General features: G+C 43.8%; 1 protein-coding gene across 1 annotated transcript in view; it reads left to right on the top strand.

Moving 5' to 3' along the window:
* LOC126416423 (KIF-binding protein) overlaps positions 1-25,723 on the top strand; it is a 112,525-nt gene that overhangs the window by 5,518 nt on the left and 81,284 nt on the right. The window contains exon 2 of the mRNA XM_050084143.1: positions 6,967-7,115. Coding sequence (XP_049940100.1) covers positions 6,967-7,115 — 149 coding nt within the window. The remainder of the gene's footprint in view (positions 1-6,966; positions 7,116-25,723) is intronic.

Below are 25,723 nucleotides of genomic sequence, written 5' to 3'. Positions count from 1 at the left end.
GCCATCTTTTTTTGATTTACGAAAGTGTATGACACGACCTGGCGACATCATATCCTTGGCACATTATACGAGTGGGGTCTCTGAGGCCCACACTCGATTTTTATCTAAAATTTCCTGTCACTTTGTACTTTCCATGTCCAAGCTGGTGCCTTGCATAGTTTGCCCCATATCCAGGAGAATGGGCTCCCGCAGGGCTTGGTATTGAGTGTATCTCAATTTTTAGTGGCCATTAATGGTCTAGCAGCAGCTGTAGGGTCGTCTCTCTCACCTTCTCTGTATGCAGATGACTTCTGCATTTCGTACTTGTCCACCAGTACTGATTTTGCTGATGGTGCCTACAGGGAGCCATCTGAAAGGTGCAGTTTCCAGTTTTTGGCCGCAAAGTCATGTGTTATGCACTACTGTTGGCATCGTACCATTCATCCAGAACCAGAACTTTATCTTGATGACAATCCACTCACTGTCGTGGAGACATACCAATCCTTAGGGCTGGTTTTCGATGCCCGATTGACTTGGCTTCCTCACCTTCATCAGCTTAAGCGAAAGTGCTGGCAGCATCTCAAAGCCCTCCACTGCCTGTGCAACATCAACTGGGGTGCAGATCACTCTATGCTGTTGTAGCTGTACAGAGCCCTTGTTCAGTTCCGCCTCGACTATGGGAGTCTGGTTTATGGTTTGGTGGCACTCTCAGCATTGCATTTACTTGACCCAGTGCACCACTGCGGGGTTTGGGTAGTGACAGGAGCTCTTAGGCCAGGCCGGTGACCAGCGTCCTGGTGGAGGCCGGAGTCCCTCCATTGCAGGTTAGTTGTGCACAGTTGCTCTCTAGTTATGTTGTGCACGTTCGTAGTTCTCCTGTGCATCCGAAATACCGTCTCCTTTTCCCGCCCATGGGGTTCTCTCCCTCATCAGCGGCCCAGGTCAGGGTTTATGATTGCAGTTCGTGTGCGATCCCTTCTCTCCGAACTGAAGTCCTTGCCTTTACCACTTATACTTGTGGTTCATTCACGTACACCTCCATGGTGTACACCTAGGCCGCGGCTTTGCTAGACCTTTCGCATGGCTCTAATCACTCAGTTAACCCTGTGACTCCCCGCTGTCACTTCCTCTCGATTCTCGACATGTACTTGGGTCGTGAAGTGGTTTACACTGATGGCTCAATGGCTGATGGTCACATTGGCTTTGCCTATGTTCATGGAGGACATATAGAACAGCACTCCTTGCCAGATGGCTGCAGTGTTTCCACTGCAGAGCTGGCGGCCATATCTCACACTCTTGAGCACATCTGCTCATGCCCAGGCAAGTCATTTCTCCTGTGTACTCTCTCCTTGGGCAGCTTACAAGCTCTCGACCAGTGCTACCCTAGTCATCCTTTGGTAGCGACCATCCAGGAGTCCATCTATGCCCTGGAATGGTCCAGTCATGTAGTGGTATTTGTCTGGGCCCCAGGTCACACCAGAATCCCAGGCAACAAACTTGCCGACAGGCTGGCCAAACAGGCCACGCAGAAACCCCTTATGGAGATCGGCTTCTCTGAAACTGACCTGCGTTCAGTATTACGCTGCAAGGTTTTGCGGCTTTGGGAGACGGAATGGCATAACCTCAGTATGCATAACAAACTGCGTGCCATTAAGGAAACTAAGAATGTGTGGAAGACCTCCGTGCGTGCGTCAGGCAGGGACTCTTTGGTTCTCTGTCGGCTCCGCATTAGCGATACGTGGCTGATGCATAGTTTCCTCCTCCGTCGCGAGGACCCACCTCAGTGTCACTGTGGCTCATGAATGATGGTTGTTCTGTAGCTGGACTGCCCACTTTTATCTTTCCCAGCACCCTACCTTCGGTGTTGGGCGACAATGCCTCAACAGCAGCTTTAGTTTTATGTTGTATTTGTGAGGATGAGTTTTATATTTTGCTCTAAGATATAGCACATGTCCTTTGTCCCTGTGTGTCCTCCACCCTAGTGCTTTCAGGGTGGGGATTTAATGTGTTGCTGAGTGGCTGGCTTTTTCTTTTTATCCTCATGGTCAGACAGCCATGGTAACATGCTTTCTTGTTTTAACCTCTTCTGCCTGTTTCTTGTGTCTTTGTAGTTTTCTTGTCCCCTTTTGTCCATTTAAGTGTTTGTTACCCTTCAGTCGTTGTTGTGGTTTTTCCTTTCATTCTGTTTTTTGTTGTCTTATTGTCACCCTTGTGGCATTGTTTCCTTCAGAACAAGGGACTGATGACATCATAGTTTGGTCCCTTCCCCCCTCTTTTAAACCATCCAAGCAATAACTAATATGTTGTCGAAGTCACAGTTCAGATTTCTAAATGGTTCCGATGTTGAGAATGCTATCTGCACAAACAGTGAAAATGTACTTACTTCATTAGACAAATTACAGGCTTCTAGTACATTTTGTGATTTGTCAAACACGTTTGACTGAGTGAATCACATTAGCCTTTTTTGTAAATTAGAATATTATTGTGTGGCAGGAAATCCTGCAGAATGTCATTAGGAAAGAGATGTGTATTAAGCTACCAGGCATCATCCAGCTGGGAACTAATTACATGTGGTGTCCTTCAAAGTTCCATCTTGTGGCCCTTATACAGCCATTGCAATAAATAGCAAATCAAATATAGTCTTAGAAAAATCAGTTAATAAAGTCTCCATGGACATTAATAAATGGTTCCTAGCCAAACCAGTATGTGTCTAAAATATGACAACAAGCAGATAGAAGAAGTTGACAGTATTAATTTCTTGGAATTACGGCTTGATAATAAATTCAACTGGGAGAAACTTATCACAGAACCGATAAAGTGCCTAAATGGGTCTCTGTTTGCACAGTGATATAAAATAAGGAAGCTGGCATCCTTCACTTGATTTCATTCCATGATGTCATATAGGATTATTTCTTGGGGTAACTCATCAAGCCAAGCTCAAATTTTCTGAGCCAGGGATGGGTGGTAAGAATTATTTGTGATGTGCACTCAAGAACATCCTGCAGAGGTCTGTCTGGAGAACTAGGGACACTGACTACTGCTTCCCAATATATTTATTCTTCATCGAAAACATCTCTTAAAAAAAAAAACAAAAAAAAACAAAAAAAAAGTGGCTCAGTCCATGGAGTCAGTACTAGGAATAAGAATAATCTTCACAAAGATTGAAAGTCACATACTTTGTTACAGAAGGATGTTAATTATTCAGAAACACACATTTTCAGTATATATATTGTCCAATTGCTGACCCATTGATAGATTTCTTAGCAGGTCTGATTGATGTGTATATGTTACTAATAATATCAAATAATGGGAGTATTGTATACAATCAGACTCCTGTACAAATTCATTACATTAATGTAATCATTGTATCACCAGATTAGTGATGCTAAACAGATACAGTATGAACTGAAAGAGCTGAAAATAACATTCTGTGGGAATGGATACAACAACAAAGACATATAACGAGCTATGGGGTATGATGAAGACAAAATGGACAAATTTATAGAAGAAACTCTTCCTGTTGATTGCCTACCTTGTGCTAGAAGCATCAGTGGCCATGTAGGCAAGGCTCTGCATTATGGACGGATCAAACCCATATTACAGAGTGGCTGTAAGCTCGGAGATCTGTTGAGATCCGCTAAGGATGCTGTGGATGTACTCCACACTACAGGCACTTAAGAATTTCAGTGTGAATGCAGTGAAGTGTATTTTGGTGAAACTGGGAGACCCATTAGCACTCACTTGTTGGAGCATGAACATTACTAAAGACTGGTAAAGAACAAGAAGTCAGCTGCAGCTGAACACCACCAGGAATGTGGCATTTCCATCAGTTTTCTAGAACCTCACATCATTTCTCAGCAGTTGCGGATACAGCAGTGAAATATAAGAGAGACTATTGAAATAAACAAGTGCCCTAATAGCACAGACACGGAGGATGGTTAAGAGTTGCCTGCAACCTGGCTGCCAGCGATTCCAGTCTGGCGGATTGCATGTCATCGCCAGCCAGCAACACCACTTGACCCAGGTTTAACAGCATAAACAGTAGACACAAGAGACCTGCTATATGACCTTAACACTTCACTGCTTGTAAACACAACCCCTTCACCAATGAGAGTCGCCAACAGTCACTTACTAGAGTGGCATAAGCATTAACCTGCCGATACTCTCTTTCCTACCAATCATCTACTAGAGTTGCCTTCTAATCAGCCACCAGAATAGCATAGCCTGTCATACAGACATTCCCCTGTATAGCAGCGGCTCTTCTAATTGTCCAGTGACACCCCACGTATGTGAAGTCAGTTGCCACCGATATGCTTCACTCTGAAGAGGACTGCAGCAGGTCGGTCTTATTGTCAGCAGTTTACTTTAGCATTGTAAAATATTTGTATTTCATGATACATGGCTACAGTAGCCTACAAATTATCAAGTGCACCTCAGTGTATTGAATATTTACATATTTTATGATGCACTTGTTACTAACTTTTAAATGAAAATATGTTTAGATTTTTTGACTTATTCGATATCCATGAGGACCAACTCAGGATCTGTGGAAGGTACATTAGTGCAGTATACCTATTTTTCTTTGTAAATATTTGTTGTATATTTCCATATTATGAGAAGGAAATGGCTACTCACCATGTAGCGTAGATGTTGAGTCGCAGATAGGCACAACAAAAAGATTTCCACACCTAAAACTTTTGGCCAGAGGCCTTTGTCAACACCACACACACACACACACACACACATACGCACAGCCCCCCCCCCCCCCCCCCCCCCACACGCACAAACCCAACTCACACACACGACTGCAGTTTCAGGCAACTGAAACCACACTGTACATTTCTGTTTTTTAATATGTTCTACATCCTGGAGAATCTCCTTCTTGTGGATATGTTGTAACAAATAGTACGAGTACATCTAATTTAATCTAATATGGGTGCCCATCATTACAGGGAGTTAACGAGATGTTGTACAGAAACTGTTTCTAGTAGCCGCAATCCTCTAACCATGTATCCAGGCATGGTGCTGCTGGGACAGTGAGACACCGTAATTATATTGAGGAAGTGGGGAATTAAAGTCCCTATCATTTTACTCTATGAATTAAAGTTTCTTTTTTTTATTTTTTTATTTATTTTTTATTTACAAATCATATCTGACATATTATCTAATGATTTCTCCATCTCTGTGAATGTGCAGTAGTGCTATGTCTCAAATGAGCTTAATTTGATTGTGTGTAAAGCTCTCCTTCTGTTGTTTTAAAATACGCATTGCCACTCTGTGTATTCCTGATTGAATGCATTACTGAGGGTATATGAGTATGTAATTGAAAATAACAAACTGTTTGAGGGTGTACACTGTCATGTGTTCCTTAAATATTTTCATGTACTTGTAAAAATACTGCAAGGTAGGAAAGGGTGGAAATATATAACATTCGTGTCACCATCTTCAGCCAGTAATGGAACAAAAAGAACCAATCCAGTTATGCATGCTCTCTGTACAGTGCTTGTGTATCCCCAGTCAAGGGAATTAATGATAGAGCTGAGGAAGAAAGAGAAAAAAGGGCAAAAAGATTTGGTTGCTTTCACACTTTAGTCTAAGAACCAAGACTGTTCATTGCATCGAACGTACCCCTCATTTCTGCAACTCTACTGGTTTCACCGAGTGGGGTGGTGCAGTGGTTAGCACACTGGACACACATTTGGGAGAACAGTGAGTCAGATCTGTGTCTGGCCAGATTTAGGTCTTCCATGATTTCCCTAAATCACTCCAGGCAAATGCTAGGGTGGTTCCTTTGGAATGGCACAGTTGATATCCTTCCCCATTTGTGAAACAATCCGAGCTTGTACTCTGTGTCTAATGACCTCGATGTTGGTGGGACATTAAGCTCTAATCTTCCTTCAACTGATTTCAGTGTGTGGTATATTTTCACTCCTTTCTCACCCCATTCTACCTTTCTGCCACTGGTGCTTTTCTAACTCCTTAATTTCTTAATCAAATTGTACAACTTTGAATCTTCGCCCTCTTCAGATTTCTTAACATTTTTTGTAGCAGTCCCCTATCCTCACCACCCCCCCCCCCCCTCCCCCCACCCCCCAAAATCCCACCCCCAACAATCTCAATCACCTCCTTGCAGCCAGTTCTTCTATGCAATCATATTAATAATAAAATGATTAAATCATGCAGTAGTCATTTGCAGCTTTTGTAATTTGAAATTTTATGGACAGTGATCTATTTCATATAGATTTTTAAATGTATTAATTATTTCATGCACATGTTGAGTGAATCACATTCTGTACAGAATATCACATTTCTGTGAATTTTGTTAATAACCTGCATGATTTCATGTTGCAATATACTTTTATTTTACTGCTATATGCTGGAACTCACTGCATTTGCATTTACTCTTTCCTCAATTTAAGGATCTGTAACTCCACCACTTTTTTAGCAGTTGGATTGCAGAGTAGGAGTTTTGGATTAACTGAAGTATTTGACACTACTTTCTCCTCTCAGACAGAATGCCACCTTTGAATGTAAACCTAGATCTCAGGCTAGGCTACAGATCAGTATGTCACTATAGCTAAGATTTCATACTCACATTTGTTGCCTTCACCACCTCACAACCAAACTGTCACTTTCCAACTTAACGTAGATCTTGGGCTATGCTACAGGTCATTCTGTCACCACGTAATATTATATAGGCACAAAAGAAATATTGTGTCTTCCGTTCTCTTTCTGTTTGCACACATAATAATGTCACATGCCATATCACAACTACATTTTGGTATGAAGCCAACATCCACTATTAGTGGGTTCAGTTAACCTGAATTTTTCAAAAAAATTAACTGCTTTAGTGTAGACTTAATTAGTGAATAAAGTCATGTCAAGCTGAAGTTTGAGCTTTTGCATATGTTTATTTAGTTGCTTATTCTTAAGCTAGATCGTATGGTTTTACTGAATTATAATAACTGTTTTCATTTATTAACTTAGGGGAGAACGTCTTGCCCATAGGAGAGCTGATGTTACAAGATGTTGGGCTAAATATGGTCTTTTGCTTCTGTCAAATTCCAAAGAGAGATTAATGGAACAAGGAGAAACCACAAATCAATCTGAAGAAGTTGAACAAATGAATGAAAATGGTATACTGGAAATATTTATTTATTTCTCTCTCTCTCTCTCTCTCTCTCTCTCTCTCTCTCTCTCTCTCTCTCTCTGAACTTACAGAACATATTATTCAAACATACAACAGTAAAATAGGTTATATGGATGTAGGACAAAACATTTAATTTCTACATTATAATTCATTTTCTATATCTCTTCATGGTACATTAACCGTGGGGAACAGCCAGAAATGAAATGTACCAAAATACAAAAGGAAACTCTTTCCTACATTTAATGTTCAAGTTGTCTTTCAATAGTATTTATAAGTCTGTGAAAATGCCATGAGAGTTAATCTCAAGTGACCTAATGTATCTTTCTAATGTTGCGCATGGATTTACAGACTTCAGTAATATGAGAATGAAGACACTCTGCATCATGTAACAGGTTTCGATACATGAGAGTTTTATATTACCCCACAAATAAACACATAGGTTGTTTCAGGCCCAGAGCATATGGATGTCAGAGAATTGGTACCTCTTCCTCTCCTTCGGTTATGGAATCATTTGTTTAGATTCCAATGGACAACACTGAAATGACAAGCTGCTCCATTATGCATGAAGTGCATATGTTGGCACACTGATAAAGGCACATCTTCTAGTGTGTAAGATAGAATATTCTCTAAGAAATTATTGTGTGTTCGTCTGTTAACTTCTGGTGGAAGAACATGAGCCCCTAACAGTCACCAACTATGCCAACCCAAACATTGATAGCAAATTTTATTTGATGACATGCTTCAACAGTTATGTGAATGCTCTTGCCATCCCAGCTACGCTAACTGTGAAACTACTATGTCATAAAGTTGAAATGATGCTTCATCTGCGAGCAGCACAGTTGCCCTAAAATGTGGTTTTGACACAGTGTTGAATAAACTATTCACAGAAGTGTACCTGTGCAGAAAAATCAGGTGCTCAAACTGTCTGCGTGTGCAGTACATCAGGCTGTTCCAGATCATGTACTCACCTGTGGGCAGCCAGTTGTCCACGGGCTCAGGTGTGTGTGGGTGGGCAAGCAGCCTATGCGACTATACTGCACTGGCCAAGCATCTACAGACAGGAGTGTTTGAGTAACTCACGCTTATGCAGAATACTTGCAGTAGGGCTACCTGATGGGTTTTCTGTACTGAATCTGTCCACTGGTGAGCTGACAAGTGCTTATAGGTGTTCGTGCCTCTTGAGACAACATTAAAAGAGCCTGTTGTACATGGCGTGGATACAGCAGGTTATCATATAACACTCACTATTCAGTCTTGTCATTGACATTACTTCTTCTAACTTCTTGTCTTTTGCTGACACTACTATCATCATGGCATGAAGAATTGCCTCCTTCATTTCCAGTGCTCTTGTCCTCACAGGCCTCCTCCAGTCACAAGTAGCAGGCTTAAGTATCCCATACTGCCTTAAACAGTGAGTGATCACTTGCTTCTAATGTTGTCCTACTATGGCACTCTTCCTTTTTGGAAATCTCTCTTGATACAAACACTTACTTTATTGTGATGTCTAATGGACACCTCTCATCTCAGCATTTGTGTACACTTACATTGCATTCTACTGGAAGCTAAGTGTGTGACAAATGCTAGTAAAAAATTCTCTTCTCACCAAGACTATAATAATCATGTTATTGGTTGGCGATGCATATAAGTAAGGTAGTAAAGTAAGTTAGTGAGTGGGAGAGTGAGTGACAACACAAGCAGTGACATGAATTATATAATAATAATAATAATAATAATAATAAAGATTTTATTGTCTTTAGGCCATTACAGCAGTTGACAACGTTAGATGAAGTTACAATTTATAATACAGTGTGATAAGGTATTGACTACTGAAATATTTTAGCTTATATTACAATAAATGTACAGTGGGTCATCTGTTGGATTACTGCATTTTACAGTTGAAGAATTCATTGATATCATAGAACGGGTGGGCAATAAACCATTCATGCAGTCTTTCTTTGAACGTATGTTCAGGAAGATCCTGCATGGCATGTGGCAGCTTATTAAATAGCTTGTGCCCTGTGACTTCATAGCTATTTATTGATTTTGATAGTCTGTGGTAAGGCGTGTATATGTGTTTGATGCTTCTTGTGTTGTAACAATGTACATTTTCTCTACGTTTCACATCTTGTAGGTTCTTCTTCGTAAAGATTAATACATTGTATATATAGAGGTTTATTACAGTCATAATTTTTTGTTTAGTAAATAAGGGTTTGCAGTGAGCCTTATGTGAAGAATTTGTAATTGTCCTAATGGCTTTCTTCTGCGATAATAGGATGTCATGTATATGACTACAGTTACCCCACAAGATAATGCCATAGGATATTATACTCTGGAAAAATGCAAAATAAGATGATCTGATGTATGTTTCAGGTACACAATTTCTGAGTTGTCTTAATAAATAAATTACTCTAGATAGTTTACTACTAATATAGTTTACATGTTGGCCCCAGGATAACTTTTCGTCTAAATAAACTCCCAGGAATTTAACAGAACTAGGGGTCATCAGATAGTGGCTTGTCTCTTAGAGTGAAGATTATCTGCTGAGTTTTATTTTCATTTAGCAGGAAACTATTTGCTCTGAACCAATATGCTGCATGAGTGAGTGTATTTTCAGCACAGGTTTTAAGATCATTAAGACTGTTACTGCTATGGAGAAAAGTCGTATCATCTGCATACAATACAGTGGTGGATCTAATAAACGAGGGGAGGTCCTTGATCATTATCAGAAACAGGAAGGGCCCCAGTACAGATCCCTGAGGCACACCTACTTTAACATTTTCTATGTTTGACATTTCCTTACCAACACAAACTACCTGTTTGCGGTTGTTGAGATAAGCTTTTAATAGTCTGAGACTGTTTTCTTTGATGCCGTAGAATTCTAGTTTCTCTAGTAGTGGCATGTGCTCAACACAGTCGAAGGCCTCGCTTAGGTCACAGAATGAGACCTGAGCAAAGCCTTTGTTCTCAAAAACTTTGAGGATGTAACTGACTACCGTGTTGATTGCATCAATGGTCGACAGATTCTTCCTAAACCCGTATTGTGTAGCATTAATTATTCCTAGATTCTCAAAGTGAGATGATAATTGTTGGTACATGATGCATTCTATTACCTTGGAGAATGTGGGTACTATTGAAATAGGCCTGTAGCTAGATGGAGAGTCTTTATCTCCCTTTTTGTATACTGGGACGATCCTAGACAGTTTTAACTCATCAGGAAAATATCCCTCAAGTAAGCACTTGTTTATGCAATGGGTTAAGGGGTAGAGAATGCAGTCACACACTTTTTTTAGCAGGTTGGATGATATGCCATATATATCTAAGCTATCAGATGATTCAGTTGTTTTATGATCCCTTGTACATGTCTAGGCGATACTTCGGAGAAGGTTACCATGCTTGTATTTAGTGACTGTCTACCCCAATTTTGGGAGAGTAACTCTGATGGACTAATGTCTGGTTTGATAATTGCGTCTCCTATTCCTTTCACTGAATTAATAAAAAACTCATTGAGTGTTTGTGGTGGGATATTAATTTTGTCTTTTTTAGTATCTCTGGCAGCACCGTTAATTACTTTCCAAGCGGTTTTGCATTTCTTGGTGGAATTATGTATGCTGTTGGCATTGTAGGTTTTTTTGGCTTGCAGGATGGCTTTTTTGTATTCATTCCTGCATTCCACATAGGCTGATTTGGCACAGTCAACATTACCGTATTTACTCAAATCTAAGCCGCACCTGAAAAATGAGACTCGAAATAAAGGAAAAAAAAAATTCCCGAATGTAAGCCGCACCTGAAATTTGAGACTCGAAATTCAAGGAGAGAAAAGTGTTTTAGGCCGCACCTCCAATCGAAATAAAGTTGGTCCATTGTAATATGAGACACAATTTAGGTCGAATGAATGATGATACACCTACAGTAGTTTGGTTCGAGTTGTAAGCTTAGCAGTTATGCTTTGCCAGGTAGCCCTTGCATATGCGTCAGGTGCTCCGTCCATATTTATACGGGTACCCTTCCTTTTTCACGTGCTTCGTCTGGTTTGAATGGATTGCATATTTTTCTTTGATCTGATAAGTGCCGTTTTCTTTGTTATAGGTGTTTACGTCACTCTAAGCTGAAAATGCATTACTGTACTGTGTCATGCATTGTTTGTCGCATTCTGATAGTGTGTGCTTACGGCCTGTCGCCGCTCACGGCATGGCTTGCTTTTGTGCGCACTACCACCACTTACAATTTAAAAAAAAAGAGAGAGGAATCGTCTCATTAGCGAAACAGTGGCAAGAGACTGCTATTTGTTGTTACTTACACTGCTGCTTTCTTTGATAATGATCAACAAGAACCAAATAATAGACTACGTATGATAGAATATGTTCTGAACGAGAGTTAGGCGAAAATTTTTCTCCGTTTGAAAATCTTTGCGGCCGCTTTTTTAGTACATCAAATTCTGCACAGAAATTAGTCATCTTAAGATTTAAAAATCTAGTCAGTTGCCGTGCTTCATTTCTGACTGTATCACTGTGAGGCATAAGAATAATACGAATATAAACATGACACGATACGTATATTCTTCCGCGTTTACTGTTGTCTCACTCTAGTTTCGTAGTTTATTAGGCAGACAGGATTTAAATGAGATAGCAGCAAACATGAAAGAATACATGGCAAAATGTTTATATTCGTATTATTCTTATGGTGAAGAGAATACTGTATGTGATTCACATTTCATCAGGTTCCTATTAGCAACCATCTCTTCTCACAGGTAGGAAAAAATTCAGAACGTAGAGTTGGCCATATTCACAAACATCCCAAACAGTCTTGCCAGTCGGATTTTCGTAGTACATTGAAATTCTGCTACATTAGAAGATGAACAATACGGAATTTGTATTTACTTCGTTGGATAATGTATGAAAATGTAGTGACTGAAACTCGGGGTGGAGAAAAAAAGCTCGTCTTCTACCTTTTTTTAAATTTATTTACTGACGAAGAGGTTTTGGCGCCAGTATTTATCTTTGTGCCTACAAACCATGCCTGTGTAGCGCTACATATATTCGGCGGCAGAAGTTAGTTGTGGCGGCACCTACCAACATTTTTCAGAACTTCCGCTTGCTTTGCACTCGATTCTAAGCCGCAGGCGGTTTTTTGGATTACAAAAACCGGAAAAAAAGTGCGGCTTAGATTCGAGTAAATACGGTACCTTTGGTGAAATGGAGGACAATACTCTAGTAGTGAAACTAAAAATTACAGCTTAACCAGGTACAACCAAGATGGCTTCAGAACATTTTCTATGAGAAAGGGTTTCAGGTAATATGATGGTACCCTCTACTCCTAAACGTTTCCAATAGTTAATTTTGTGGAAATAAGGAGTTTATGAACTCATTCCAAGTCACATATTTCGTTCTCCTGTGTGTATGAGGGGTGTCCTCAATGTTTGGCCATAGCTTTGTGTTGTGGGCTGTATAAATGGCCTGGTAGATAACCATGGAAGCTCTATAAGACTGTTCATGGACAAGTGATGTTGTATAAGGCGCATTTAAAAGGAAATGAGCAAGAGGCTGTAAAATGAAAACAGCTGAATGGATCGTAATGCTGTTGACTACAGAAGAAAGTATGGTTTCTATAAGGCTATGTTCACATGATGGAAAACAACCAATCACGTGAGGGAGTGTTGACACACATTAACACAGCTTTTACAGAAAAAGTTTCTAGATGCGGACAAATGCACATTCATACGCAATTAGAAAAATAGATAGCACCTATGTGCTATTCAGTTGACCATGCGTTTGTCATGTCCAGATGTATTTTCTGCGTGTTTCTGTTGCTTTTGTTTGTTGGATGTTTTGAAAAATGAGTGAAAGCAAAGTCTAGAATATTGCCATTGAGATACTAATTGATGAAACAGACAAAAGGGCTGGCAATTTGGAATAGTGCATCAGAATCATTTTAAAATGAAATTGCTAGACAGCAACCTTCAGAAGAATTGGTTTTGATATTCTGTAAGCGAAATGACTCTGAGGAAAAAAAGAAGAGAATAACTAAGAACAACTTTGTTGTTATGAAGTACACTTTTGTTCATATCGTATGATGTGTGCATGTTTAAGTGTACCTTCATTAACAAAATAGTTGGTAAATTTGGCCTGAATGTTATCAGCTGGTGAAATGGATCACCCACTGTGGGTAGTTTTTAAGCTTCTGAGATTTCCTTCTAAAGTATCATCAAGTTTAAATCCATTTCTCATTCAAACACAGTTGCAAAGTGCAGTAATCACTTTTACAATGTGTTTTGCACAATCCACACTGATATCTAATGGGTGATGTAGTATTCTCCACTTATTACACACTATACCAAAAGTACAATCAAAATATCAACAGGGGTTGAACAAAAGTATGGAAAACACCACAAGAAAGTGTGCTTGAACATAAGTGCAGATTTTAGCCAAGCCTGCAGATGGTGCTGTTGTATTTGAGCACGAACAGCATCTGCAAGTGTTGGCCATGTTGGAGCTAAATGAATATGAACGTGTACAAACTTTAAGTGCTCATTTGGGGGGTACTTCTGTAACCAACATAGTTGAAGTGTATGGTGTTTCAATAGGCACCATATTGAAGATTTATCCACATACAGGGAAAGCAAAAAACTTCATATGCTAATTCACACTGTGGATGAAAATGTGTTTTGAGAAATTGTGGCAGATGGTCATCAAAGAGAATTCCCCCCTGCGGGTTCGGGGGTTAGAATAGGCCCGCGGTATTCCTGCCTGTCGTAAGAGGCGACTAAAAGGAGTCTTCAAACGTTTCGGCCTTATGTGATGGTCCCCTCATCTATCTAAATTATTCCGAAGAGCGAGCCAATTGGGGAAGGGCACCTTACATGGTGCACTGTATCCTTCGTGCAATTAGACCTATAGCCGTCTTTCTCGTCGTTGCAATGGTGTCCCGCTCGTTTTCGATCTCTTGGGCGATTACCACGCTGCACTCTGCAGTGTTTCTTTTAACTGTGACGACGACCTTGGCCATTTTTGCACCTAAGATCCAGCACGGTAGCCAGTCCGTTGTGGTGGGGTCGCCATGTACCCTCTTGGTTGTAGCCCCCTGACAACACAGGGATCGCTCTACTGATGCTTGCGCCGTTCACTTCCCACGTATGCCAAGGAGTAGATGCCCATCTCCCTGGGGCATCGGGACTCCCGGCAACGGCCATCCTGCCAGGTGGCCTTTGCTGTGGCTGGGTGGCGCCCTTGGGGAGGGCCCTTGGTCGGAGTAGGTGGCATCAGGGCGGATGACCCGCAATGAAGCGTGGTACATCATCTATCGCTGGTGGGCCTCCACCAGCAGTCTCTAAGCGATCGAGGTCTAACCTCAACGGGAAGAAATTGGATCAGAGATCGTTTCCCTCCCTAGCTACTCCATGGGAGGAACGTCTTGCTAAAGAAGGCAGTGGCGAATATTCACCCCGGTACCTTGTGTGTACGCGGGTTGATGGAGAATCGTTCGTGTCGACCAAGCCCCAGTTTTTTGTGGAGCATTTAGAGGACAAGTTCGGGGAGGTGGAGGGCTTGTCCAAGATGCGCTCTGGCTCTGTGCTCATCAAAACGGCATCCTCTGCCCAGTCACGGAGGTTGCTCAATTGTGACAAGTTGGGGAATGTTTCAGTTACCATCACGCCGCATAAGAGTCTCAACATGGTCCAGGGTATTATATTCCATAGGGATCTTCTTCTGCAGTCCGATGATGAATTACGCGCCAACCTCGAACGACGAGGTGTTCACTTCGTCCGGCGCGTCCATCGGGGTCCGAGGGATAATCAGGTAGCCACCGGTGCCTTCATCTTGGCCTTTGAGGGTGATGTCTTACCCGAAAAGGTTAAGGTGATGGTTTACCGTTGTGATGTGAAACCATATATCCCTCCTCCGATGCGGTGTTTTAAATGCTGGAAGTTCGGGCACATGTCATCTCGCTGTACTTCCAGCATCACGTGTCGGGATTGCGGACGTCCTTCGCATCCTGATACTCCATGTGCTCCGCCTCCCGTCTGTGTTAACTGTGGAGAACACCATTCCCCCTGCTCACCGGACTGTCGGATCTTCCAGAAGGAAAGGAAGATAATGGAATATAAGACCCTGGACCGCCTGACCTACACAGAGGCACGGCGGAAATATGAGCGGCTACATCCTGTGCCCATGACATCCACCTATGCCGCTGCTGCAACAGCGGTCCGATCCTCTCCCGTGTCGTCACGTACTGTTGCCTCTCAGCTATGTCAAAATGACCCGGCCCCCTTGGTTGTGGGGAGCACTTCGCCCTCTGTTGCTCCATCTACTCCAGGAGCGACACCACCCCAACCATCGGGGACATTCGTCCCCCCTTCCCAGCCGGAGAAGCGTAGGGCTTCTTCGGCTACTCTAGCCAGGAAGGGGTCCCTTGGGGCCCTCCCTTCCCAGGCTTTGCCCAGTGTCAAAGCGGATACCCGCAAAGTTTTGAAGCAACAACCGGTCGCTGGTCATAGGGCTTCACGGTCGTCGTCCGTCCCTGAGACTGACCCAGTGGGGCCCTCCCAGCCAGACCCTCCCAAGGCACAGCGTGCGAAGCCGTTGAAGAAAAAGGCTCCCAAGCATCCTGACATTGCGGTGGCACCTGTCCCACCGCAACCTTCAACCTCTGCGTCTGAGGACGAGGTGGAGATCCTGGCGTCCGCTGAGGACCTCGATCTCGCCAGTCCCTCCGACGCCATGGAAAGCACTGGCACAGGTGCTCACTTGGAGGCAGCAGGTGACCCAGTGGCGTAATCTGCCTTCCCCATCCCGTCACGCCTTTCCCAGCAATGGCCAGTACCATCCTCCAGTGGAACTGCAGCGGTTTCTTCCACCATTTAGCTGAGCTCCGCCAACTTATCAGCCGTCATCCTTTCCTTTGCATTGCTCTGCAGGAAACTTGGTTTCCAGCAATGCGAACCCCCGCCCTCCGTGGCTATCGGGGTTATTTTAAGAACCGGGCAACTTACGAAAGGGTGTCTGGTGGCGTCTGCATATATGTCCTGAACTCTCTTCACAGCGAGTTTGTACCTCTACAAACAGCTTTAGAGGCTGTCGCTGTTCGGGTGTGGACGCCACAGGCTATCACCGTCTGCAGTATTTACCTTCCACCTGATGGTACTGTCGCGCAGCATGTCCTGGCTGCTCTGATAGCACAACTGCCGCCACCTTTCTTGCTGCTGGGCGATTTCAATGCCCACAACCCTCTATGGGGTGGGACTGTCTCCGATGATCGTGGTCGGGCCGTGGAGCATGTGTTGGCTCAGCTCGACCTTAGCCTCTTAATCACCGGTGCTCCCACGCATTTCAGTGTGGCCCATGGCTCATTCCGGCCATCGATCTTTCTATTTGCAGCCCTGGACTTGTCCCATCCCTCCACTGGAGGGTGCATCCTGACCTGTGTGGTAGTGACCATTTTCCCATCTATTTGTCACTGCCACAGTGTCATTCTTCTGGGCGCTTGCCCCGCTGGGCTTTCCACAGGGCTGACTGGCCAGCTTTTACTTCCGCTGTACCCATTGCGTCTCCCCCACAGGGTGACATTGACGAGGTGGTCCGTGTTTTAACCACGTCCATCATTTCAACGGCCGAGGCTACCATCCCCCGTTCCTCTGGCCTCCCTCGGCGGAAGGCTGTGCCCTGGTGGTCGCCGGAGATTGCTGAGGCTATTCGCGACCGTGGGCGGGCTCTCCAGCGTCATAGGCGGCACCCGTCTCTGGAGACCCTCATCGCCTTTAAGAGGCTCCGTGCCTTCGCCCGTCGTCTTATTGCACGGCGTAAGCAGGAGTGCTGGGAGAGGTACGTCTCTTCCCTGGGCTCCCGTGTCTCGTCCTCGCACGTGTGGTCCCGGATCCGGCGGATTTATGGCTCCCAGACCCCTGTGGGTGTCCCTGGGCTCTCCTTGGACGGCGCTGTCTGCACGGACGCTGCCGCCATTGCTGAACGGCTAGCCGCGCACTTTGCTCAGAGCTCTGCGACTGCATCCTATCCCCCCGCCTTTCGCTCTCTAAAGGAGCGAGCCGAGCGGACGCCGTTCTCATTCCACACGCGTCATTATGAAACATACAATGCTCCTTTCAGCGAGAGGGAACTCCTCGCTGCCCTCGCCGATTGCCCTGATACAGCACCAGGACCGGACTGCATCCACGCGCAGATGCTGAAGCATCTCTCCAGGGACTGCCAGAGACACATCCTCACCATCTTTAACCGCATTTGGAGCGAGGGCGTGTTCCCGTCGCAATGGCGAGAGGGTCTTATTGTCCCCATCGTGAAGCCCGGTGCGGACCCACTGGCGGTGGACAGCTATCGTCCCATTACCCTCACCAACGTTTTGTGCAAATTGCTCGAACGTATGGTGGGGCGGCGTTTGTGTTGGGTCCTTGAGTCGCGCGGTCTCCTCGCTCCATCCCAGGGTGGCTTCCGTCGGGGCCGGTCTGCAGTGGACAATTTGGTGCGGCTGGAATCTGCTGTCCGTACGGCTTTTGCCCGACGTCAGCACCTTGTTGCTGTATTTTTCGATCTGCGGAAGGCGTATGACACCACATGGAGGCATCACATCCTCGCCACGTTGCATGGGTGGGGTCTTCGTGGTCGGCTCCCGGCTTTTCTTCAAAGCTTTTTATTGCGCCGCTCTTTCCGGGTGCAAGTCGGTGCCACCTCTAGTTCCTCTTATATACAGGAAAATGGGGTCCCGCAGGGCTCGGTGTTGAGTGTCTCCTTATTTCTAGTGGCCATTAATGGTCTGGCTGCAGCAGTGGGGTCGTCGGTGTCTCCTTCTTTGTATGCCGACGACTTCTGCATCTCATTTAGCTCCACGACTACGGGAGTCGCCGAACGCAGGTTGCAAGTCGCCGTTCGCAAGGCAGCATCATGGGCTCTGGCTCATGGTTTTCAGTTCTCTGCTGCCAAGACTCGGGTTATGCACTTCTGCAGGTGTCGGACGGTCCACCCTCATCCTGACCTTTACCTCGACGGCCACCTGCTTGAAGTGGTGGACACTTGCCGCTTCTTGGGACTCGTGTTTGATGCCCGGCTCACATGGGTTCCTCATGTTACTCGGCTGAAGCAAAAATGCTGGCGGCACCTCAACGCCCTCCGCTGCCTTAGCCACACGTCTTGGGGTGCAGATCGCTGCACGCTACTGCAATTGTATAGAGCCCTTGTGCAGTCCCGGCTTGATTATGGGAGCCTGGCCTATGGGTCTGCGTCACCCTCAGTGTTGAAGTTGTTAGACCCCATACATCACTGTGGGGTTCGGCTTGCAACTGGCGCTTTTCGCACCAGCCCCGTGGATAGTCTACTGGTGGAGGCCGGGGTTCCCCCGCTGCGGATTCGCCGCCATCGTCTGCTCGCCGACTATGCTGTCCACGTACATTGCTCGCCAGGCCATCCCAATCGTCGCCTGCTTTTCCCTGCCTTGGTCCACCACCTGCCCGAACGGCGACCTCGGTCTGGGCTTTCCGTAGCTGTCCGTGTCCAGTCCCTGCTGTCAGAACTGGGGTCATTCCCTCTTCTGCCTCCCTTCCGGGTCCATACACCTACGCCTCCCTGGTGTTTGTCCCGGCCGTCCGTCCATCTGGATTTGGCACAGGGACCTAAGGACTCGGTTCCGCCTGTGGCCCTCCGTCGCCGTTTTCTTGCGCTCCTTGACTCATTTCCGGGCTGTGAGCCTGTCTACACTGATGGTTCCCTGGTTGATGGTCGCACTGCCTACGCTTTTGCTCACGCTGCCCATGTTGAGCAACGCTCCTTGCCGGCTGGCTGCAGTATTTTTACTGCAGAGCTGGTGGCCATCTTGCGAGCTCTTGAGCATATGCGTTCCTGCTCAGATGCGTCCGTCGTCATCTGCAGTGACTCCCTGAGCAGCCTCCAGGCCATCGACCGCTGCTATCCCTCTTCTCCTCTGGTGTCCTCTATTCGGGAGTCTGTTTCCACCATTACCCACTCTGGTCGTTCGGTGGTTTTTGTTTGGACGCCAGGTCACGTTGGCATCCCAGGGAACGAACGTGTTGACAGGCTGGCCAAAGGGGCGATAGACGCCCCAGCTTTGGAGATCGGCCTTACGGCTCGCGACCAGCAGCTGGTGTTGCGCCGTAAGGTACTTGGGATGTGGGCTGCTGAGTTGCATGGCGTGACAGCCCCGAATAAACTACGGGCTGTCAAGGGGACGACCGATGTGTGGCGTTCCTCCCTGCGAGCTTCTCGCAGGGACTCGGTAGTCCTGTGTCGGTTGCGCATCGGCCATACCTACCTGACGCACGGCCATCTGTTACGTCAGGAGGATCCCCCCTTGTGTCAGTGTGGGTCCCGGCTGACGGTCGGCCACATTTTGCTGGAGTGTCCTCGACTGCACACACTCCGGCAATCTTTTAATCTCCCGGGCACTTTGGCTTTGGTTTTATCCGACGATGGCTCCATGGCTGACAATGTTTTACATTTTATCCGTAGTAGTCGTTTTTATGGTTCGATTTAGGGAGGTCCTGCGCCTTTCCCTTTCTGTGTCTTTTGTCCTTGTGTCTGTTGCTGTTCTGGTGTGCCGTGAGATGGTTGACTCTTTCCTTTTTTTTTCTCATGGTCAGTCAACCAGTCTCCGGCCATCCTCCTTTCTTCTGTTTCTTTCTGTCTGGTGTTCCTCTGTCCTGTTTTTGTCTGTAGTGTTTGTTGCTGCATTTGTGTTCTTTTAGCGCCTGGGGGGACGTCTCCTCCCCCTTTGGTTTTTATCTGCTCCGTAGATTTTCGGCTCGCCTGATTTTGGAATGGGGGACTGATGACCTTCGCTGTTTAGTCCCCCTTAAACATACCAACAACCACCACCACCAAAGAGAATTGTGACGAAAAATAAGGGGCTGACAAAACTGGAAAATGTGATGCTGAAGCCATAAAACCTGGACTGTGGAGCGAGAAGAAATTCATTTGGTTGAATGAGTCTTATCTCACACTGTTCCCAATTTCTGGCCAAGTTTATATCTGGCATATGCTGTCCCAAGCGTACAGTGCAGCTTACGTGCTGCCAAGAGTGAATCATGGTCACGATTTGATGATGATATGGGCAGCCATGTTGTGATATTCCATGGGCCCATAGCTACTCCACAAGGTTGTAGTACTGCCAAGGATTATGTGACAATTTTGGTTGATCAAGTCTATTCCATAGTACATATACATTCCCCAGCAGTGATGTGTTCCAGACTACAGGGTTTCTGTTCTCACAGCTCGCATAACCCAGGACTGGTTTTGTGAGCACAAGGGTAAATTGTCAAATCCCCTCTGCTCACCACAATCAACAGATCTTAATATTATTGAGCCTTTGTATTCTATTTTGGAGCAAAGGGTGCATGATTGCTATCCACCTCCATCAACGTTACCTGAACTTGCTACTATTTTGCAGGAATAATGGTATAACATTCCCTTGAAAACCTTACAGGACTTGTACTTATCTGTTCTGAGTCAACTGGAAGTAGTTTTGAATGCTAACAGGTTTTCTACGCCATGTTGCAAATGGTAATGTGTTGTTATTTTTGTTTTTCTGTGATTTTGTCCCCCACCTGTACTTATTAAAGTTAGGCAATAGTTGATTTTTTCTTTTTAAATCAACTGTGTTCTGCATTAGGATCTCAATGGCTTGTGTGTATCTATTTAGATTTTAGTGAGTTTTTGATATAGATTGGAATATCTGAGAATTCCTAAATCACTCTCTCTTCGTAAGTATCAGTGTCAACCCTGATAAAGTAATAGTGTCACATAGCGCCATAAGCACTAGAGAAAAAAGTTTAAAAATTTTAAGATTGAAGTATAAGGAACCTGAATGTTCCGGGTATTGTATTCTTATTTGTTTACCATTGACAACGCTGATGCAGTGAAGAAACTTTGTATACTGTTTAAATTCTTTAGATATTTCAATCCATTTTTCTTCATCCGGTTTTGGCATTGCAGTCTCTTTTAATTTCATGCAGGTAATTTTGTGTACTTGACAAAAAATGATACCATATGTAGTCAATTTTCCAATTTTAAATTACTGGTGTGGCTCCACTTGAAATATTCCTGTAATGATTAATATACATAACTATTACTTTTTACTGGTGCTTTGATACAGGCAAAATGGAAAAACTTAATGGATAATTTCATTTTAGTGATGAAGATCAGGGTCTGATGCTTGCTAGAATGGTTGCTTTCACTTTAAAAGACCCCTGTTCCTAAAGTCTTGCATACCTGCTAGAGAAAGGCATAGTAATTTGAGCATCAACATAGATGAAGCTGAGGCAGGAGGAAGTAATAGTGTGAAGGCTAATAACGATCCACTTAGCACCACCACCTTCCAAACCAGCAAAGAAATTCAAACCCATTGATAGTGATGACAAGCTCACTAAATTTCTAGAAAGGGGTTACAGAACACAGGTATCCTGAGTTCACCAAATTAACAAAGAACAAAGATGATGTGACAGATGAAGACAGATGAAGACAGTTCGTATTGCTTATCTTTAGTGAATGAAATAAAGAAAATCCCTGAACATAGTCGGCTCAGAGCTAACAAGAGAAACTCGTCATCGCATCCCCATCAGATTTAGTGGTAAGAGGACCCAGTGGACAGCTCATTAAAAACTGAACACAGATCAACCACGAAAACAGGAAGGTGGTGTACTGAACTGTAAAAAAAGGTGGGGGGCACAGTAGAAACATAAAGTGCAAGGTAGGGCAAGCTAAAAGAGCAACAGTGTCGTGGATAAGTGGTCACAGTGTTCGACTGCCACACGGCCAAACCGTGTTCAAATCTCTCTTGAGCCAACTTTTTTTTTCCGGCAACTTTTTTTCCCGCTGTTCACTGTATTCAAATTTGTGCTTGTGTCATAGTGTAATGTCCATTTGCAACAGCGAGGTGTAACCTATAATGACAGTTGATTCTGCACAACTACTCTATTAGCAGTGGAAAGGAAGTGACTTTCCAATGGGAATCACAAACGCTTGATGACAAGGTGACAAGTCAGCCGAATCCTCCACTGGAAAACACATCAGGTGTGTCATAAGTGGCATCAGTGACGGTATGTGTGTCATATGACAGGAATCTATTATCGACGCACCTAATTTGTACACCTGGTAATTGAATGAGATATGTCTCTTTGCCCAATTTAGGTGTTCATGTGAATGTGATACTCCCAAGGAAATGATGAAAACATAATAGTTTGTCATGTAAGATGCAATAAGTGAATGCAGTAGTTTCACAACCACACAGTTTCCCTGTGAAAACATATGATTTTAACATTTTTGAAGTTACGTTCTGTTTTGTAAGTTTTTACTCTTGAATTCCTTTGTTGTAACGAAGTTCACATCCATTTATTTGTTGTTTTCATTTCTGTGAGACATCTATGTGGTACCTCACCTGCTGTCACTATTCATCACATTTACTTGTGACTGTAACGTATTCTTCCCACATGACTCATATTCCATAACCAGTATACAGTATGACAACTGCCAAGACTACAGGACTGGATAGACAGTTCATAATGTTGTGAAAAAAAAAAATGGCATGAGGCAGTTTTGAACAAGGATTGTCCTTATCACAGTCAAATATGGTGGCCACTTAACCATGATGTTGTGACTGTTCATCTCCTTTCCATATTGCACTTGTTAGCTTGGACTAATCACACTTTTTGTTTTGCTTCTTTTCATAGTTCAGTACACTTTCTTTCTGTTTTTATGCTTGATCTGTGTTCTGTTTTTGATGGGCTGTCCATTGGGCCATCTTACCATTAAATCTGAAGGGTGTGCAATAGGGAGTTTCCTTTGTAAGATAGATACATACAATATAATGACATAGCACCAAAGCATGCACAATGACATCACCTGTCCATCAACATCAGAGTATTCGCATGAAAACAGTTTGCCTGCACAACAGTTTTTTTTTAAATTGTGCTTATATAACACATGGGAGCATTTAGCACCAAGGACAACTTCATCAGTTGTCTCCATTGATGGTTCACAATGTCATTTGTTTTCTGATTGTTACATTGTTGAATGTTAACACCGATAAAACTAAATGAATACTTACTGTAAAATACTTACAAGTCTTCCTTTTCATGAAATGCGATATCTGATGGACTTCTGGTCTGCTTTAATATCATCTTAGATGAGAGGGAGCAAGTCGTCAAATGATTTTATAAACATTCTGAAGTAATTAAAAATTTAGATTCATTGTCCATCAGTTGTGGGGACAACGTAATACATAACGTCACACAGAGCCTTTCATTTAAAATTTAATATGCCCAGTGTGTGAATTTCCACCTTTTCTTACAATACAACCACACAATTATAGCTTCCTCCAAGTCCATATTCTGGGCTACACCAAAACAGTCTGCAAGAGAATAACTTCAGCAACTAATGTGCTCCATCGCTCTCCATCTGTACTGCCATGAAATTCAATTGCACGTTAGTAGAGTCAACACGCTATACATCTGAACGTAGCCTAAGAGTGATGAGGCTCCAAGCTCACCGTTAGTGGGACAGAAGCACAAACCCCCTTGTGACAGAGCAAGCATGTACATGTGTCAACCATTCACTACATTCATTAGTGCTGAAAACAAAGGAGTGGAGGCTTGCAAAGAAGATCAAAATGGTGTAGTACTGTTTCCTTACAGCAGGAAGAGTTCGGGGAATGGAAAGTGATTGGAGGAATGACACAAGTGTACAGAGAGAGCACTGCATGTGTGTTGCGTTGCTGGTGCTCATACCAACCTGTGAGGCAATGGCTCCCACCATAATTCACCTACCTTCAGTAGTGAGGACATCCACCCACTGGACAATGGTATCGGCAAACATCCATCCATCCTTCCTTGAATTGCTTGTGACACGCCTTGATCTTTGCAATGGACATGCAGTGCTGTTTGTACAGTTGTCCTGTTTTTTGATGAATTTCCATTCCCTATAGTCCTTCCACTGTCAGGTAACATATTACACCATTTTGCTCTTCTTTTCAAGCTTCCGTTTTCAGCATGGCTGAGTCCAGTGGATGGTCAACACGTGCACGTGCTCACTCTATCATCAAGTGTGTATGTGCCCTTGTCCACCGAGCAAGGTGGCGCAGTGGTTAGCACACTGGACTCGTATTCAGGAGGACGACAGTTCAATCCCGTCTCCAGCCATCCTGATTTAGGTTTTCCGTGATTTCCCTAAATCGTTTCAGGCAAATGCCGGGATGGTTCCTTTGAAAGGGCACAGGCGATTTCCTTCCCCATCCTTCCCTAACCCGAGCTTGCGCTCCGTCTCTAATGATCTCGTTGTCGACGGGACGTTAAACACTAACCTCCTCCTCCTCCAGTGCCCTTGTCCCTCTAGTGACAAGTCTGGGGCGTCAGTATTCTTATAGGGACCTCATCTTCTTCCGTAGGCAATCACACTATGATCTGTCATCAGTTTTAATTTTACATCCCCAGACTTGTTTAATTTTGAATGCATCACATACATAAGAAAATTACAATGCCAGAAAAATTCTAGTAAATTTAGGAAGTGTTGCAGAATATCTACTCTAAGTGCAGGAAATGGGTGTTGACTTCAATAAATAAATAACTCTGATTTGCGGTAAATAGTTGAAAAAGCCTAGTTATTATTTAATTATACCGTTGACCGTGAATATCTGGAAACAGTAATTACTGTAAAATATCTGGGAGGAATTCTCCAGAATGACTTAAAATTGAATGGCTATGTAAAACTAGCTGTAGGTAAACCTGGTGCCAGGCTGAAATTCATTGGAAGAATCCTAAGGAAAAACAATACAATCCTGAAAGAATGAAACTATATTGTTCGGAGGCCTTTCCAAGTTTCAATCATTTGTAATGTATTAATAATGTTAGAGAAAGTGTAGATTGCTGCTCGCTGTAAAGATAACCCTTTGAGATGCAGAAAAGGCAACGAAAAGACTGTTACACATTATAATTTTCGCCCAAAGTCTGTGCTAGCAGTCACGTGCACAGGAGGTGTGTGGGGGTTTTCTTCACTGAAAAAGACTATGGCCAAAAGCTATAATGTGTGACAGACTTTTCATTGTGCCTGTCTGTGACTCAACAGTTCACCTTTACAGTTATTAGCAATCTATCCTTTTCCTAACGTTGCTGATATTCCAATGTGAAGTTTACGTCTATGGTGTAGATATGCTGACTGAAATGACGAATGAAAATAGTACAAATTTTCATTTGTCATTCAGTCTGCACATATATATCAACCTTGAAGGAGAGAACTTACAAAACACTCGTTTGACATTTTTTTAGTATTGCTTATCATTGTAGAACACTTCATTAATTGAGGAGGTAAAGAAGATCCAAAGAGGAGTGGCATGTTTCATCAAGAATTTCTTCAATAAACATGAAGAGAATCACAGATTCTCAACGACGTCCAGTGGCAGACGCCACGGAAGTGTTACGTATCACAGGGAAGTTTACTGCTCAAATTCTGAGAGCATTTGTTCTTATAAGTCAGGCAACATATTACTTTCTTCCAAGTACATGGTGCCAAGTGATGGGAAAGTCAAAGGAATTGCATTAGATATGGTGGCTTACCCACATTAATCCTTACCATCCACCCTGCGGGTTCGGGG

The sequence above is a fragment of the Schistocerca serialis genome, chromosome 8 (genome assembly GCF_023864345.2).
Source record: "Schistocerca serialis cubense isolate TAMUIC-IGC-003099 chromosome 8, iqSchSeri2.2, whole genome shotgun sequence".
Classification (NCBI taxonomy): domain Eukaryota; kingdom Metazoa; phylum Arthropoda; class Insecta; order Orthoptera; family Acrididae; genus Schistocerca; species Schistocerca serialis.
Note: the sequence above shows the minus strand (reverse complement) of the source record. Positions and strands in the feature narration are given on the sequence as shown.